General features: G+C 49.3%; 1 protein-coding gene across 3 annotated transcripts in view; it reads right to left on the reverse strand.

Moving 5' to 3' along the window:
- GTF2H1 (general transcription factor IIH subunit 1) overlaps nucleotides 1-18595 on the reverse strand; it is a 37563-nt gene that overhangs the window by 6593 nt on the left and 12375 nt on the right. For all 3 annotated transcript variants that reach the window (XM_040327994.1, XM_040327993.1, XM_040327995.1), the window contains exons 7-12: nucleotides 17206-17285; nucleotides 15803-15930; nucleotides 13942-14029; nucleotides 11764-11852; nucleotides 2625-2742; nucleotides 1988-2078 (exon numbers count right to left, since the gene is read on the reverse strand). In XM_040327994.1, the coding sequence (XP_040183928.1) occupies nucleotides 1988-2078; nucleotides 2625-2742; nucleotides 11764-11852; nucleotides 13942-14029; nucleotides 15803-15930; nucleotides 17206-17285 (594 nt within the window). The remainder of the gene's footprint in view (nucleotides 1-1987; nucleotides 2079-2624; nucleotides 2743-11763; nucleotides 11853-13941; nucleotides 14030-15802; nucleotides 15931-17205; nucleotides 17286-18595) is intronic.

Genomic DNA, 18595 nt, shown 5'->3' on the forward strand with positions numbered 1-18595 from the left:
CCCTATTTTGTAAACGCTATCAATTTTGTGCAAACCAATCGATAAACGCTTATTGCGATTTTTTTTTTATACCAAAAATATGTAGAAGAATACGTATCGGCCGAAACTGAGGAAAAAAAAATGTTATATATATTTTTGGGGGATATTTATTACAGCAAAAAGTAAAAAGTATTGCATTTTTTTCAAAATTGTCGCTCTATTTTTGTTTATCGCGCAAAAAATAAAAACCGCAGAGGTGATCAAATACCACCAAAAGAAAGCTCTCTTTGTGGGGAAAAAAGGACGCCAATTTTGTTTGGGAGCCACGTCGCACGACCGCGCAATTGTCCGTTAAAGCGACGCAGTGCCGAATTGTAAAAAACCCTTGGGTCATTTAGCAGCATATTGGTCCGGTCCTTAAGTGGTTAAAGTAATTTTTTCCCAAAAAAATTGCATTTAAAGACTGCTGCGCAAATACAGTGCAACATAAAATATTGCAACAACCGCCATTTTTTTCTCTAGGGTCTCTACTAAAAAATGATATAATGTTTGGGGGTTCCAAGTAATTTTCTAGCAAAAATAAATAAATAATGAGTTTAACTTGAAAAGAGCCGTCAGAAAAAGGTTTGGCGTTTAAGTGGTTAAACCTTCCTAATTTACATACAGAAGTTTATTCCTTTGATGTAAAAGTCAATGTGATACAATGTTTAGACTTGACTTTCCACTGATAAAGAATGTTTTCAAAACTTGGCAGATTGCCCAGACTTTGACTTTTGGCTGAGAGCAGAGAGGAAATTCTTTGCATACTAAAGTGCAGAGAGAAAATTATTTTCATGTCAAAGATCGTGAAACCCTGTGTCAAGAATCTCAATGGGAAAAAGATCGCGATAACGATTCTTGACGATTAATCGCGCAGCTCTACTGCAAATGATAAACAATATTGGAGTTCACTGAGAATATTAGAGACCTCACTGTGTTGGTCCATCACATAAAACCCCAATAAAATACATTTACGTAAAAACCAAAAGGTTGCAACATGACAAAATGTCCAAAATTTCAGGGGGTATGAATACTTTTTCAAAGTACTGTATAAAGGTAAAGTGTACCCCTGTGATAAAATTATTAAATTATGTTTTTTTTTTTTTTTGATTGGGTAGAGACTGTTTAAAACCTCTTTAAAGGGTCACTAAAGGAATTTTTTTTTTCCGTTTAAAATAACAAACATGTCGTACTTACCTCCACTGTGCAGTTAGTTTTGCACAGAGTGGCCCCGATCCTCCTCTTCTGGGGTCCCTTGGCGGCTGTCTCTGGTCCTCCCCGCAAGAACTCGCCACATTCATGCGAGAGAGCTTGCATGGTGATGAGTCCTTGGGGGCGTGCTCCCGCGCGCTCGCTGTATCCCTCGGCGTGCCGCGTCACTGGATGTGATTGACAGCAGCGCCAGCCAATGGCTGCGCTTCCCTCAATCCATCCGCTCTAGCCAATCAGCGGCCAGGCTGAGCAGCGAAGAGGATCTCGGGACCAATCGCAGGATTTAAGGGGTCAGGTAAGGGGGGGGGGGGGGGGGGGGGGGCGCGCGTCATCAGATGTTTTTTCACCTTAATGCATAGATTGCATTAAGGTGAATTCTTTTTTCCCTTTACAACTCCTTTAAGGCTTATTTGCCATCTGTGACCATTGGTAAGATTTTCTTCCACTTCCTCTCCTGGAGACACAACAGGAAGTGAAATAAGAAAGCAGTAGTCTCTCTGAAGTGGTCCTGCCCGAGTCAGACCTATAAGCTCCTGAAATCAGCAAAGCTCATGCTCCTTGCGGATTATAAAAGCTCAAATTCTGACTCCGTAGGGGGGGGGGGGGCGTGTCAGACCTCTGCAGAGAGGCTGCAGCTTCCTCACAGAGTACAAGCGCCCTCTACAGCATAAAAATAATAAAAAATCCATTAAATTTTTTAATCAATTCAACCCAATTTTGAAAAAAATCTCAGTAACTAAAGAGAAAGTAGACTTACGGTTTATGGCTTGCTGGGCCCCTCCCTGCATCAAGGCCCCGCCTGGCGAGAGAGCCGACATGGTACTACTAGCAGCCGAGCTTGAAAGAACCTGCATTGTAAGAAATGAGAACCAGATGATATACATTTCTTACAGCACTGCCAATTAATGCAGCACTTTACATACTATATATTAAAGTGGTTGTAAAGCATCAAATATACCCAGTAAAGGGTAACCCTCCCGTGCCCATTGAAATGCCCATTGAAATGAATGGGCACCGCTGCCGAAGTGCCTGCAAAGCGCTTTGGCAGCAGTGCTACAAGGTGCATTTAACCCTTTCTTCATCCGTTAGCCGGGGTAAAAAGTGCCCTGCTCACTTAGACCCATAAGAAAACGGGATCTGACGTTCTGCCCGCAGTCTACCCGCAGACTGTGTGACCGGAAGTGGGTGCAAATTCCTGTCTCAGAAAGGTATCTGCACCCCCCCTCCCCCCTGAAAATGTGTCAAATGTGACACCGGAGGGCGGGAAGGGTTTCCGATGAGCGAAAGTTCCACTTTAGGGTGGAGCTCCGCTTTAAGATTACACCATATTATCCTTCCTATCTGAACCCTCAGTATTTTGTACAGGTCTTGCCTACAACTTGATTTCTGCTTACCTGAGTTAGACTTGGTACGTAGTTGTCCATTTGTTGTTTAATACTGTTCAGAGAATGAATAATATCCTGACTGGTTGCATATTGCTGGGAGTGGATTGGCGTTGGACCATGATAATACCTGAAAATACAAAACAAAAATGAATAGACAAAAAAAAAAGACACAAGGATTCAGAGAAGAAAAAAAAAAAAAAAAAATTATATATTGTATATACATATACATACACATACACACACACACACACACACACATACATACATACACACACACACACACACACACACACACACAAAAACACAAAAACACAAAGCCTGCCTATAAAAGGGATGACACATTCGATGCACCTGCCACAGTGAAGCACGGGGAAGCCGTGTTTACATACTGCTCTCCCCGTCCTTTAGCTCCCAGAGCTACCGACCGCCGCATGTAACGGGGGGGGGGGGGGGGTTTCCGATCGGACCCCTGACAAGGCAGGGACGTACAGGTACGCCCATTTGCCTGTATGTGCCATTCTGTGGACGTATATATACATGCGGCGGTCGTTAAGTGGTTAAGGAGGAATTCCAGGTATGGCATTGAATACATCATTACATTGGTCCAGCTTGGATCCCCCTGCAAGCTGGAAATCACTGTAGTACACACAGCTACTCCGGGTACAAAACTGATCTCCACTAGTTTCTGGGTCCTGTGCTACTTGGCTGCCCCGCTGCATTTTAACCACTTGCTTACTGGGCACATAAACCCCCTTCGTTCCCAGGCGAAATTTCAGCTTCCGGCACTGCGTCGCTTTAACTGACAATTGTGCGGTCGTGCGACGTGGCTCCCAAACAAAATTGACGTCCTTTTTCCCCCACAAATAGAGCTTTATTTTGGTGGTATTTGATCACCTCTGCGGTTTTTATTTTTTGCGCTATAAACAAAAAAAGAGCGACAATTTAAAAAAATATATATATTTTTTTTTTACTTGTTGCTATAATAAATCTCCCATTTAAAAAAAAAAAAGAGGATTTTTGTACTCACCGTAAAATCCATTTCTCTGAGTTCATAGACGGACACAGCATCCTTTGACCTTAGGGGTTATGCTTCTTCCTACCAGGAGATTTAGGCAGAATTCTACAGCACTTAAGGTGTTAAAAACTTTCCTTCATGCCGCTCCTCCCAGGGGGCGTGGCTCCCCCAGGCATAACCCCCACTCTGCTTTAGCAGCCTCAGTTCGTAACAAGCAGTACAAACAAAGGAGGGGTGGGTGCTGTGTCCGTCTATGAACTCAGAGAAATGGATTTTACGGTGAGTACAAAAATCCTCTTTTCTCTTTCGTTCATAGACGGACACAGCATCCTTTGACCTTAGGGACGTCCCCAAGCAGTGTCAAAAAAATTCGAGGGGTGGGAAAATAACACAGCAAAAACAGGTTACACCCCCAACAAAACCGGAGTTACTCAACGGAGGAACTCCAACCTTAAACTGCCGCCTGTAACACCCTGCGGCCGAAGGAGGCATCAGAAGATGCACTCACATCCACCTTATAAAACTTTGAAAAAGTGTGGAACGACGACCAGGTCGCTGCCTTACACACCTGTAACACAGAGGCTTGGTGTCGGAAGCCCAGGAGGCCCCGATCGCCCTGGTCGAATGCGCCATGACCCGAAAGGGAGGCGCCCGCCCCTTCAGGGCGTAGGCCTGAAGCACAACCTGTCGGATCCACCTGGAAATGGTGGCCGACGAGACTGCCAGGCCCTTACTGGGACCGGACACAGACACGAACAGCGAGTCCGACTTCCGGAACGGAGCTGTCGCCGACAAGTAAACTCGAAGGGCCCGAACCACATCCAGAGAATGTAAAGAGGCCTCCTTCGGGTTCTTCGGCTGAGGACATAATGATGGAACAACAATGTCCTCGTTAATGTGAAAGGCCGAAACGACCTTCGGAAGAAAAGAGGGCTGCGGGCGCAGCACCGCCTTATCCTGATGGATGACCAAGTAGGGGGCCTTGCAATACAAGGCCGCCAGTTCAGACACTCGTCTGATAGAGGTAATAGCTACCAGAAAGACCACCTTCTGCGACAAAGTCAGCAAGGGGATCTCCCGAATGTCCTCAAAGGGGGCACGCTGAAGCGCCGAGAGGACCAAGTTCAAGTCCCAAGAAGGTAGCGGAGGGCGCACCGGGGGGGCCACATGCCGGACCCCCTGCACAAACGTGCGAACCAAAGAATTCGCTGTCAAGGGACGCTGAAAATAAACAGCCTGAGCAGAAATCTGACTCTTGATCGTGCTCAAGGCAAGAGCCTGGTCCACTCCCCGCTGTAGGAACAGCAGGATCCGGGACACCACGTAAGTACGGGGGTGCCACTTCATCTCCTCACACATAGAGATGTATGCTTTCCATGTACGATGGTAAATTTTTCGAGAAGTGGACTTCCGTGCACGCAGCATGGTAGAGATTACCGGGCCCGACAGGCCCCGGTCCTTCAGTACCTGGTTTTCAACAGCCACGCCGTTAAAGCCAGTGACCGTAAAGCAGGATGGAAGATCGGGCCCTGAGACAGGAGATCTTCCCTCAGAGGCAGACGCCAGGGGGCGTCTGTCACCAGACGTACCAGGTCCGCGTACCAAGAGCGACGCGGCCAATCCGGGGCGATCAGGATCGTTGGAATACCTTCGGCTTCCACCCTGCGCAGCAGGCGGGGTAGGAGCCTTAGAGGAGGGAAGGCGTAAATCAGGTGATATTGACCCAGGGAGCCACTAACGCGTCTGCCCACGGGTCCCTTGACCTAGCCACAAACCGTGGTACCTTCCGATTGAGACGGGACGCCCGAAGGTCCACGTCTGGAGTGCCCCATTTTTGGCACAGGATCTGAAACACCTCCGGGTGGAGAGACCACTCCCCTTGATCCAGAGTCATGCGACTTAGGGAGTCGGCTTGCCAATTCAGAACTCCCGGAATGTATACCGCCGACAGGGCCGGAACGGACCTTTCGGCCCACCAAAGTATGTGAGCGACCTCCGTCGCCGCGGCCGAGCTCCTTGTGCCGCCCTGATGATTGATGTACGCCACGGCCGTGGCGTTGTCGGACTGGATCCTGACAGGACGGCCCTGTAGCTCCAGCGACCACCTGACAAGGCACAGCTTGATTGCTCGGAGCTCCAGGATATTGATCGGCAGGCGGGACTCCTCCCGAGTCCAGCGCCCCTGGGCTGACTGGGTGCCCCAGACGCCCCCCCAGCCGAAGAGGCTGGCATCCGTCGTGACCACTGTCCAGCGGCACGGAAGAAAAGACTTCCCGGACCGAAGCACCGGAGACGTCAGCCACCATGCCAGGGAAGACTTGGCCAGATGGCTCAACCGAATCTGGTGATCCAGAGAAGATGGGACCCTGTCCCATCGTGACAGAATCTCCTTCTGTAGTACCCTGGTGTGGATTGGGCATACAGAACTGCCTCGAAGGAGGCCACCATCAGACCCAGAACCCGCATGCAGAAGCGAAGAGATGACCACTTCTGGGTCAACAACTGTCTCACTGCAGATTGCAGGGTCAGCAGGTTTTGCGATGGGAGGAACACTTTTGTCTCCCCCGAATCCAAAACCAGCCCCAGGGGTTCCAGCCTCTGGGACGGAACCAACACTGATTTTCTGAGATTCAGAAACCAGCCGAACTCCTGCAGAGTCCGACACGTGATGGACACGTCCTCCTCTAACTCTGAGCCTGAAGAAGCTCTCAGGAGAAGGTCGTCCAGGTATCCCACGATAGCGATCCCTCGCTGCCGTAGCAAGGCCAGGATCGGGGCGAGCACCTTGGTGAACACCCGTGGTGCCGACGCCAGCCCGAACGGGAGGGCCACGAATTGATAGTGGTCCTCCCCGATCGCAAAGCGCAGATACCTTTGGTGGCTTGTGCAAACGGGAACATGCAGGTATGCGTCCATGATGTCTAAGGACGCCATGAAGTCCCCCTGGTGGAGGGACGCCATGATAGAACGGACCGACTCCATCCTGAATCGCTGCACCTTGACAAAGGAGTTGAGGGCCTTTAGGTCCAGGATAGGGCGAACCCCTCCCTTCTTGGGGACCACGAACAGATTGGAGTAGAACCCCCGAAACCGTTCCAGCGAGGGGACCGGCACAACCACCCCCCTGTCCAGAAGATCCTGGACAGCCCCGGACAGGGCTAGCCGACGATCCGGAGGAAGCTGGAGGTTGGATGGAAAAAAAATCTGTTTGGGGAACAAGAAAGGAACTCTATCTTGTACCCCGAGGCGACCACCTCGCAAACCCAACGGTCGGATAGAAGAGAATTCCACCGATCCACGAAGTCGTGAAGCCGTCCCCCCACCCGAGACCCGGGCGGGGGCAGACCTTCATGCGGAAGCAGGCTTGTCCGCAGGCTTGTTCGGTTTTTTGAACCAGGGGCGCTTACGCCCGGCAGCAAGGGCTTTTGCACCTTGCGGACCTTTTCCAGCCGCGCTGGCGCACGAAAAAAACCGTTTAGGGGGTAGTAAAAGTAGGACCTTGCTTGCGGCGAGGTTCCCTACCCTTCCCCGACTGAGGGAGCAAGGTGCTCTTACCTCCAGTGGCATCCTTAATGATGTCATCCAGGGATGCCCCCAAAAGCCGTCCGCCCTTAAAGGGCAAATCTACCAAGGCCTTTTTTGAGTACTGGTCAGCCGACCAGCACTTCAGCCATATAAGGCGGCGCAGAACCACTGCGTAGACAGAAGCCCTGGAAAGCAAAGGAATCTAATCCATATCCGCCTCGCAGAGAAACTTCTGACCCTGAATCAACTGTTCAGCCAGGTCCCTAGAGGACTCGGAAGCCCCCTGGACCTCCAGGTCCTGCAGCAGGAGCTTCGCCCTTTCAGTCAGCGTCTGAGCTACCAGGGCTCCGGCCAGAGCCGGCCTTACCACCGAACCCACCACCGAGAACAGGGAGCGGGCCACGGCCTCCACTCTCCTATTAGCGGGGTCCTTGAAAGCAGGAGCCCCCTCCACAGGCAACGTAGTAGCCTTACTCAGTCTGGACACAGGAGGGTCCACCGACGGAGGAGTGACCCACTTTTTTTAAAAAAGTCCTCCTCCAGGGGGTAACGGTAGCAAAGCTTTTAGGAACAGTAAAAGCCTTTTGCGGTGTATCCCATTCCTTATACAACATATTGTCTAAATAAGGAACACAGGGGAATACCTTAGCGGTACGCGGTGGTTTGCGGAATCCAAAAGGGACTGACACCGCTGGTGTCTCCGCCAAATCCTCTAAATGAAGAGCCTCACGCACCGCAGTAATAAGAGCTCCAACAAATTCCTTGTCAGCAGACTCCGCAGCAGAGTCATCCTCGCTGTCCATGTGGGTTAAGCCCGCATCCTCTGACATGACAGAACCAGAAGCATCAGATTCTGCGTCAGAGATATCCCCAGAAACAGCCTCCGGGGGGGGGCGCTTTTTTACCCCCCAACCGAGCACTGGCTGCTTCAAACCTGGTGTCCAGGACAGCCGACACCGATTCAACAGATGTGGCAGGGGGAGGGGCGCTTAAGGGTTAATTCCGGCATTGTAAGAAATGAGGGGCCTGATTCAGGCTCCATATTGCCGTTGCCATTTCACCCCTACTGCCAAGGGCAGGAAAAAAGTCCCCCACAGGTCACCTCCCGGCCGCTAGAGCACAGTATGGGGCCCCCTGAGACTCACCACCCCCTGGTACAGCGCGGTCTGTGAAGGCAAGTGTGTGCTGAGGAGAAGCTGCAGCGCTGCGTCTGTCCCCTCAGATGATTCGCGGTCTTTTTTCCCCGCCGAAACGGCCACTAGAGGCCGAACTAGTGCTGAAAATGGCGCCGGCCACAAGAAAATGGCCGCCGAATAATACAAGCGCGGCTCCGGCAAAATGGCCGCCGTTGCGCAGTTTTAAAAAGACAGTGTACCCAAAAATGACAGTACACCAAAACAGCACACAGCACACACAAAAATGCCCAGAATGTCCACCACAGTCCCCTGCAGTGACACAGAACAGCCCCAGCCATACCCGAGTGAAAAAAAAAAAAAAAAAATATGAGCCCCAGGGAAAAAACCCCCTGCACAGCCGTCACCCAAAGGGGAAAGGAGGGAGAGGAATAAGGGAGAGAGGAAAGCAGGGGAAAACCCTCAGTCGACCTCCCAAGGGAAAACATTCCAGCCAGACCACTTACCTGAGTAAGGGGCCACTACTTACCTGTCCTGCGACTACCTGGCTGGAGGTATCCCAGACAGAACCAACGTCCGCGAACGGCATGGCTGTCAGCCAGACACACTGTGACAAGGCCATAGAGACCGGTCATATGTGTGCCCTAGAACCGAAGTTCCCCGGCCGCCCCTGGAGCAATGGGGCCTGTCGTGGACGTCCCAAAGCGGAGCTGAGGGCCGGCACACGCTCGAAGGCCGAACCTGGGGGGACTACAAGGGTCGAGGACCCAGCCTGTCACCCAGTCGGCTGTTGATAGAAGAATCGCAGGATTCAAAAATAAAAATAAAATAAAAAAGCGAGGAAAAAACTCGCAAAATGCAAAAAAATTTGCAAGAAAAAACTCCAGAGTCCAGGACTCCAGAGAGAGCCTGACTCTCCTGACGGTTAGGCAGAAACAAACTGAGGCTGCTAAAGCAGAGTGGGGGTTATGCCTGGGGGAGCCACGCCCCCTGGGAGGAGCGGCATGAAGGAAAGTTTTTAACACCTTAAGTGCTGTAGAATTCTGCCTAAATCTCCTGGTAGGAAGAAGCATAACCCCTAAGGTCAAAGGATGCTGTGTCCGTCTATGAACGAAAGAGAAAAAAAAAATTCTCAGTTAAGGCCGATACGTATTTTTCAACGTATTTTTGTAAAAAAAAAAAAAATAAAAAAAAAAAAAAAATCGCAATAAGCGACTGGTTTGCGCAAAAGTTATAGCGCCTACAAAATGGGGAACAGAATTATGATTTTTTTCATTATTTTTTTTTACTAGTAATAGGGCGATGTGCGATTTTTATTGGGACTGCGATATTGCGACGGACGTATCGGACACTTTTGACACAAATTTGGGACCATTCACATTTATACAGCGATCAGTGCTATAAAAATGCACTAATTACTGTATAAATGTGACTGGCAGGGAAGGGGTTAACACTAGGGGGTGAGGAAGGGGTTAACTGTGTAGCCTGGGTGTGTTCTAACTGTGTGGGGGGAGGGGGGTGACCGATGCTGTGTCCCTATGTACAAGAGACACAGATTGGTCTCCTCTCCTCTGACAGCACGTGGAGCTCTGTGTTTACACCCCATCATTACACACAGAGCTCCACGTCCCTGCTGTTACCGACGATCGCGTGTACCCGGCGGACATCGCGGCCGCCAGGTACACGCATCGGGTCCCCAGCGATGCGGCGGCACAGTGGTTACCCGCCGCAAGCCCCCCAGTGGCGCGCGCGGGTAATGCATTTCAAATGACGTCCAAAGACGTCCACTTGGCACCTGAGAACCGCGCTGTTGACGTCTTTTGTCAATAGCGCGGGTCTCAAGTGGTTAAATACAGGAGGTTGGCTGCTCGGCACGAGTACCATTCAGGGTCACTTTGCATTCTCTTAGTGGATGCAAGGCATTTGCTGATTGGATGAGATGTAGACGAGCCACAGTCATGTCATGCTCTCCACCTTTTTCCCAAGTAGACAACGCTTTGCATTCAGTGAGAATGAAAAACACTCTTTCAATGGGGGGGCTTTGATGAGTCGCCAACCTCCTGTGTTCAGAATGGAGTAATGCAGCCGTTCGGCATGAAACCCAGAAGCCAGCGGAGATGACTTTCAGAATCTGCAGACCTACGGCCCCTTTCACACCGAGGCCTGTATAGTGCCCTGTAAAACGCCTCCCCTGCAGCCCCAGTGCGAGAGCCCGGGTGCTTTCACACTGGGGCGGTGCGCTTGCAGGCCGTTAGAAAAAGTCCTGCAAGCAGCAGCAGCTTTGGGGCGGTGGAGGAGCGGTGTACACACCACTCCTAACCCTCCCCTGCCCATTGAAATGAATGGGCACCGCTGCCGAAGGGCCTGCAAAGCGCTTTGGCAGCAGTGCTACAGGGTGCATTTAACCCTTTCTTCGTCCGTTAGCGGGGGTAAAAAGTGCCCTGCTCACTTAGACCCATAAGAAAACAAGATTGATAGGAGGGACTCCAACAGTTGCCATCGGGGGGGAGGAATGCCCCGCGGGAAGGTCTACAGCAGGGATATGCAATTAGCAGACCTCCAGCTGTTGCAAAACTACAAGTCCCATCATGCCTCTGGGTGTCATGCTTGTGGCTGTCAGAGTCTTGCTATGCCTCATGGGACTTGTAGTTCCGCAACAGCTGGAGGTCCGCTAATTGCATATCCCTGGTCTACAGGATCATCATCATCATATCCAAGTAGTCTCCAAAGACACAACTACTCGGCAAACGAATGCATCTTACATGACCTTTACCAATGTTATGTAATCTTTTCATATATACCTTCATTTGTAACAATGTTACTTTAATTGCATTGTTATTGTGGTCCCTGTGGACCGGTTTCCCGATATAAATAAAAAAGGAAAAGTGCCCCTCTAGCAGCCAAATAGCGCCGCTAAAACGACGGTAAAGCACTGCTAAAACTAGTGGTGCTTTACCGCCAACACGGCTCAAATAGAGGAAATAATCAGAGAGATAGTCAGAGAGTGAGGACATGCCATCACGCACATCATGTACCCAAGGGCCACATATGGCCCTCAGGTGGCAGGTTGCACATCGAGGGTGTATAGCAGGAGTCTCCAAACTTTCCAAACAAAGGGCCGGTTTATTGTCCTTCAGACTTGAGGGCTGGACTGTGGCCAGTGGGAGAAAACAAATAAAATATTTGGTATTGGGGGGGGGGGGGTAGTAATAATGCCCCATTGTTAGTATCATAGGGAGGAATAGTGCGCCATTGTCGGTGTCAGTGGAAGAAATAATGCCCGATGGCATAATAGTGTCTTGTATCAGTGGAAGTACTAGTGCCCCAAAGGCCAGTTAAAAGCAAGCAAAGGGCGGCATCCGGCACCAGAGCCACTGGTGTATAGGGTCAGCCAATACCTGGATAGATGGTGACTTACTTTCTGCAGACTTGTACCAGAAAGCACAAAACATGATCCATAAAACGTGATATTTACCTATCGGATTTTTTAAGATTAAGTGCTATTGGCTTCAAACCATTCTGTTGTCCCAGATCTTCGTAGTCTATGGCCTCCTGCAGCTTCACCTAAAAAATAAAGTATTTTATCAATATGCGATTAAGATCTGATCAGAGATGCCAATATAGGCGATTTATAACTGGCCCTGTTCAATCAATAAAATACAAAACTGCAGTAATTATTAATCTTCATTGAGTTTGATCTTGGGGCCCCCAATCCAGCTGGTACAGCCAAGTTCGGGGGGTTTCACTGCGGGTGCCGGCTGGGGAAAGAGTCTGTCCAAACTCTATAGAATCCAAAGAATTAAAATTCTGCAATCATTCTTCATTTTCTTTATCACACAAAAGGGAACACTTAGCAGTTCCTATGGACACAGAGGCCTAAACACTCACTGGACTCTTTGTGCTGACCAAACAGTAGATCCCTCTTACACTATATATATATACACACACACACACACACAAAGGGGTTCATTTACTTAAAGCGGAGGTTCACCCTAAAAAACATCTATATACCATTACATCCAGCATACTTCCGACATCTACAGTATGCTGGGTTTTTTTTCCCCTGTACATACCGTTTTATTGTTATTTTCCCCCCGGGTTCCGGCTCCCGCGGGAGTGGGCGTTCCTATTCAGAGGTTAGATGATTGACGTCTGGTGAAAAACTTCCCCTGGCGCATAAGGGGCGTCACCAGTTTTCCGTAAGTAGCCGAACTGCGAGTCGGCTCTATACGGCGCCTGCGCAGTCAGCCCTACACGGCGGGCGCAGGCGCCGTATAGAGCCGCCTCGCAGGTCAACTACTTACGGAAAACTGGTGACGCGCCTTATGCGCCAGGGGAAGTTTTTCACCAGACGTCAATCATCTAACCTCTGATTAGGAACGCCCACTCCCGCGGGAGCCAGAACCCGGGGGGAAAACAACAATAAAACGGTATGTATGGCAAAAAAAAAAACAGCATACTGTAGATGTTGGAAGTATGCTGGATGTAATGGTATATAGATGTTTTTTAGGGTGAACCTCCACTTTGAACTGGAGAGTGCAAAATCTGGTGCAGCTAGAAACCAATCAGCTTCTATTTTATTTTTTAAATAAAACGCAATATTCGTATATTGACTGGATTGCGCAAAAGTTATATGTCTACAAAATAGGGGATAGAATTATGGCATTTTTATTATTTATTAGTAATGAATTTTTATCGGGACTGCAACATTGCGGCGGACATTTTTGACACTATTTTGGGATCACATAGTGCTATAAAAATGCATTGATGACTATATAAATGTGACTGGCAGGGAAGGTTACCTAGGGAGTGATTCTAACTGTAGGGGAGGGGACTTACAAGGGGAGGAGACCGATCGGTGTTCCTATATACAAGGAACATACGTTTAGTTCTCCTCTCCCGACAGGGTGTGGATCTGCGATTTTACGCACACAGATCCACGTCCCTGCTCTGATGAGCAATCGCGGGTGCCGGGCGGACATCGCTGCCGCCGGGCACACGCATCGGAGTCCCCAGTGATGCAGCGAGCGAGCACACACACTCCACAATGCAGGGAATCCCAGGACGGCCGTCCGGAGGGACGAAGAGTTTCTGCGGCCGTCGTACGACAATACGGCGGTAGGGAAGGGGTTAGATAAGGTGCATCATCTCACACCAAATTCTAGAATTGTAAATACATTTACAACAAACGTATGCAAAATATTAACATGTTTAATATTTTGCATAAGTTTATGGTTTTAAATATATTCACAATTATCTGAAGTTACTTGGCACGAGATGACGCACCTTATTTAACCCCTTCCCTACCGCTGTATTGTCGTACGACGGCCGCAGAAACTCTTCGTCCCTCCGGACGGCCTTCATATGACGTCCTGGGATTCCCTTCATTGTGGAGTGTGTGTGTGCGCTCGCCGCATCACTGGGGATCCCGACGCATGTGCCCGGCACCCGCGATTGCTCATTACTACCATGTACAGCTTCACCAGATTTTGCATTCTCGAGTTTTAGTAAATCTCCCCCAACTAGTCCATCCTATACAATGTGCTGAAGATCGGCAGTGAATATTAAACTTGAGGCTGCTATTAGCTTCTTCTGTGGACACAAGCAGATGGTGAAACCAGCGGGCAGTAGCTGCGGATAGAACAATTCTTACCTTCTTTACAGGGGGCTGAAAGAAATCCGAATCCCGAGAATTGCCGTCTGTGCTACCCGTCTCACTGCATTGGTCATTTTGTGCTTCTCTACAAAGACATCAAATCCCATCGTTATACACACAGGCGGCACATTCTGTACTTGGCTGGCGTTTAGTGTGCCAGCCTCATTCAGAAGGATACATGATCAAAACGTCATGACTCAAGTTATATCAGGAAAGTACTTCAGCCGTTCAGTTACTCAATTCTGGAAAAACTTAAAGCCGAGCTCCACCCAAAAGGGGAAGCTGCTCTTGTTTGCACCCTTCACTGCCCCATTTGCCACTTTTTTTGGGGAGGAGGTATCTGGGTTTGACAGGTACCTGCTCCCACTTCCAGGTAAGATCGATGCAGCATTCTCCAAGTATCAACCGTCCTCCCCCCCCCTTCTGGGACACACACAGATCCCAGAAGACGGCAGGACTATTCAGAAAGCGCATGCACAGTAGGAGGCCGGCTGTGAAGCCTGAAGGGTTCACTGCCAGTTTCCCTTAATGACGATGCCAGCGCCTTCAGCCGATTAAAGAATTGGCTTGAGGTGCCAACATTGCGGGCTCCCTGGACCAGGTAAGTGTCCTTATACTAAAAGTCAGCAGGTACAGTATTTGTAGCTGCTGACTTTATTTTCTTTCATCCAGGCTGGAGCTCCTCTTTACCCTTACAGACCACTTTTACCTACAGGTAAGCCTAGATTAAGGCTCACCTGTAGGTACAAGAAATATCTCCTAAACCTCCACGGTTTAGAAAATATTTGCAAATGACATACACCGATGTCTACGGCGCATGCGCCACTGAAAACGGCGTGCCGCTGCTAACAGCATCATGCCTTTAGTGGCGGCATCCTCGCGCATGCGTGGGAGTGACATCATCGCGCCGGAGCCGCGACACCCGGAAGTCACCCTCGGGAGACATGGCGGCGGCAGAGGAGGCAAACGAGGTCGGCTGCGGGGGCTTCGATCTCAGGTAAGTACTTCATAATGAGCTTGTATGCTATGCATACTAGCGCATTAAGCATTTGTCTTGCAGGGTTTATTTTTTGAGTTAACTCCCTCTTTAAGTTCCGCTATAACGAGCAGGCAGGCTCTTCTGCAATAAAACGCCGCCATCTGCCTGCTCACCATCTCCTCCGGCATACCGGGCACTTTCACCCTCTTCCTGCCCAGGCCAATTTTCAGCTTTTGGCGCCGTCACACTTTGAATGACAATTGCACGGTCATGTAACCCTGTACTTAGATGACTTTTTTTTATATACAGATTGAGCTCTTATTTGGGGGTATTTAAACTACCACTGGGTTATTTTTTTGCTAAGCGAAAGAAGACCAAATAGAAAAAAATAAATAAAAAATATCACACACACATTTAAAAAAAATAAAAAAAAATGTCTTAGTTTCTGTAATAAACTTTTAAAAATAAGTAATTTTTCTTTTGCGCCGATGAGGCGGCCCCGCCGGGAGAACACAGCGATTATTGCTAGCGGCTATACCAGCCATAAACAATGAATTGCATGCAAAATTCAGCAGGCTGGTTGTACCCAAGTTGATCAATCGAGTTGGGTACATTCAGCCTGCCCACACATGGTTCAAGCCGGTTCCTGCCAATAATTTGGTCATTGACCGAACCCAACGATTTCCAGTAGGGGGATCTACCCACTTCTCTAAAGGTGGCAATATTTCAGAGGGTCTGGTGTGGATAGACATATTCTCATTGCCCTCGGGTGTCGGGATTGAGTCAGGGGCAGGACAGTCAATGGGATGGGAATTGTCTATTTGGCTCATATACAGTTGTACCCTCAACATAAGCTCAGTGGGGATGGAGTAAACATACTCTTTTCGGAGACCTGCTGCCAGCACCATGGCACTGTGGTGATTAAATCGTTTGATGATGGCGGCATTGCTGTTCTCTTTCACAGATTTTGCATTTGAAGTGGAAGGCCCGAAGGAAATCCCGTATCCCTGAGAGAAAAGATGACACTGTGAGAATACTTACAATCCCAATTTCATGCACATAAAGAAAAATGGTTAGAAAGACTGGACTTGGGTTAAAAAAAAAAAAAAAAACTATTAACCACTTCAATACCGGGCACTATCCCCCCCCCCCCCTCCTGCCCAGGCCAATTTTCAGCACTGTCACAATTTGAACGACAATTGCGCGGTCATGCAACATTATACCCAAACAAATTTTATATAATTTTCTTCCCACAAATAGAGCTTTCTTTTGGTGGTAGTTGATCACCTCTGGGTTTTTATTTTTTGATAAACAAGACTGAAATGTAAAACATAAAAACATTTTTTATTAGTTTCGGTTATAACATTTTGTTTTCTCCTTCACCGACGGCACTAATAAGGAGGCACTTACCATATTGGCGTATACCAAGCACTTTTTTGCCCTGAAAATCAGGGCAAAATCGTGGGTGCGAGATATACGCCGATACCCGCGCTGTGTTTGAACCACTGCGCCGGCATATACCGAGCGCAGTACACTCTGGTATAGTCGGGCAGGCTCGGCTCCTCTCGCGGTCACGTCCTGTGCGTCCATTACGCAAGAGGAGCCGAGCCTGCCCGAGTGTACTGCGCTCGGTATATGCCGGCGCAGTGGTTCAAACACAGCGCGGGAAGCGGGGAGGACACCACGATGGCCGCTGGACCGGACGAGGCCGCCGATGGACGACGGGCAGGACACAGACGAGGGGCATCCAAACTAAGTATTTTTTAGTTTTTCCCAGGAATTTTCCTTCAAGTTCGGGGGTGCGCGCTATACGCTGGGGCACGTTATAGCCAGAGAAATACGGTATATGCACCACCGATAATTCACGATCAGTATAAAACACCTTCCACACTGGGGCTTCCCTTAAGTTCGCGGTAAAGCTTCGCTCATTTTAGCGACGCTTTACCGCTGTTAAAGCGGTGAACATCCACTGACACCCGATCTCATCGGTGTCCGATAAAGGAGGGAAATACTATTTTTCCATCCGCCTGCAGAGTGGATCGGGTGAACGCGAACAGACGGTCCGCGTTCATCCGACCCCCCTATAGGGGAGAGCGGAGATCTGACGGGCCCTGCCATCTGCCGGCTCAGCGGGGATCAACGGAGCGATCCCCGCTGAGCAAGCTGACGAGACATGTACGGATCCTCACGGGATCCGTACATGTGAAAGGGCCCTTAATGTCCTAAACACACTTCTAAAATAATCCTAAATATTTAGGAAATGTCCTTTTAAAATATCTCACCTCATCCAGACTCTTGTCATCCAGGGATGTTAAATCTAACATTGAATTCTTCACCCCTTGAGAAACCAAAGATTTTAAACCTGGAAACAAAATGAACAGTTGATTAAATGCAGAGCAGTGTCCAGAATGCCAAAAGGAGCAAAAAGTGTGCCGACTAAGTGTAGCGGGTGTTTAAACATAATAAAAAAAAAAGTACCGCATTTGCCGGCGTATAAGACGACCCCCTAATTTTCCAGCTAAAATGTTGGTTTTGGGATATACTCGCCATATAAGATGACCCCCTTCCTACTAGTCATGCCTCGCCTCACTGTGCCATTACATGCCTCACTGTGCCACCATTACATGCCTCACTGTCACTGCATGTCTTGACGATCCCTTACCTTAAGACATGCAGTATCTGTCAGACCGCGGCCGTCCATTTTTTCAAAAGCCGCGCCTCCTCCTTCTGCTGTTCCGTGATAGGCGGAACACTCAGCTTCCTAGGAGACACGGTCCTAGATTCACGTAGGGCGGCGCAAGTGTGAGCAGGCGTAGCGCATCGTATTTACGATACGCCGCCGCAACTTAGAGAGGAAAGTGCTGGATTCACAAAGCGATTGCGTCCTAAGTTACGGCGGCGTAGCGTAAATGTTCCGGCGTAAGCGCACCTAATTTAAATTGTGAAGAGGTGGGCGTGTTTTATGCTAATGAATCGTGACCCGACGTGATGGACGTTTTGAACGAACAGCGCATGCACCGTCCGTGGACGTATCCCGGTGCGCATGCGTCGGATAGAATGCCTAAGGATACGTCAAAAACTGCCTATGATGTGAACGTCGCATACGACTTACGCAAACAACGTAAAAAGATACGCTTGTTCGGACGTCCATACTTTGCATGGGCTGCGCCACCTAGAGACCTGCTTTATCTTTACGCCGGTGTATGTCTTACGTAAACGGTGTAACCAAATGCGACGGGCGCACGTACGTTCGTGAATCTGCATATCTAGCCCATTTACATATTCAACGCAGAAATCAACAGGAACGTCACCTAGCGGCCAGCGTAAATATGCACCCCAAGATACGACGGCGTAGGAGACTTACGCCGCTCGGATCTTGGCCAAATCTATGCGCAACTGATTCTATGAATCAGGCGCATAGATACGATGGCGGCCATTCGGACTTACGACGGCGTATCTGGAGATACGCCGTCGTAAGTCTTTGCGAGTCTGGGCCACTGTGTTCAGTGTTCGTCTATCACAGAGGCCCTCTCGTCCTCGGTCTCGAACGAGAGGGCCTCCGTCATAAGCAGAACACTGAACACAGTGTCTCCTGGGAAGCTGAGTGTTCCGCCTATCACGGAACAGCAGAATGAGGCGTGGCTTTTGAAAAAATGGACGGCCGCGGTCTGC

Source organism: Rana temporaria, chromosome 11 (genome assembly GCF_905171775.1).
Source record: "Rana temporaria chromosome 11, aRanTem1.1, whole genome shotgun sequence".
NCBI classification, from domain to species: domain Eukaryota; kingdom Metazoa; phylum Chordata; class Amphibia; order Anura; family Ranidae; genus Rana; species Rana temporaria.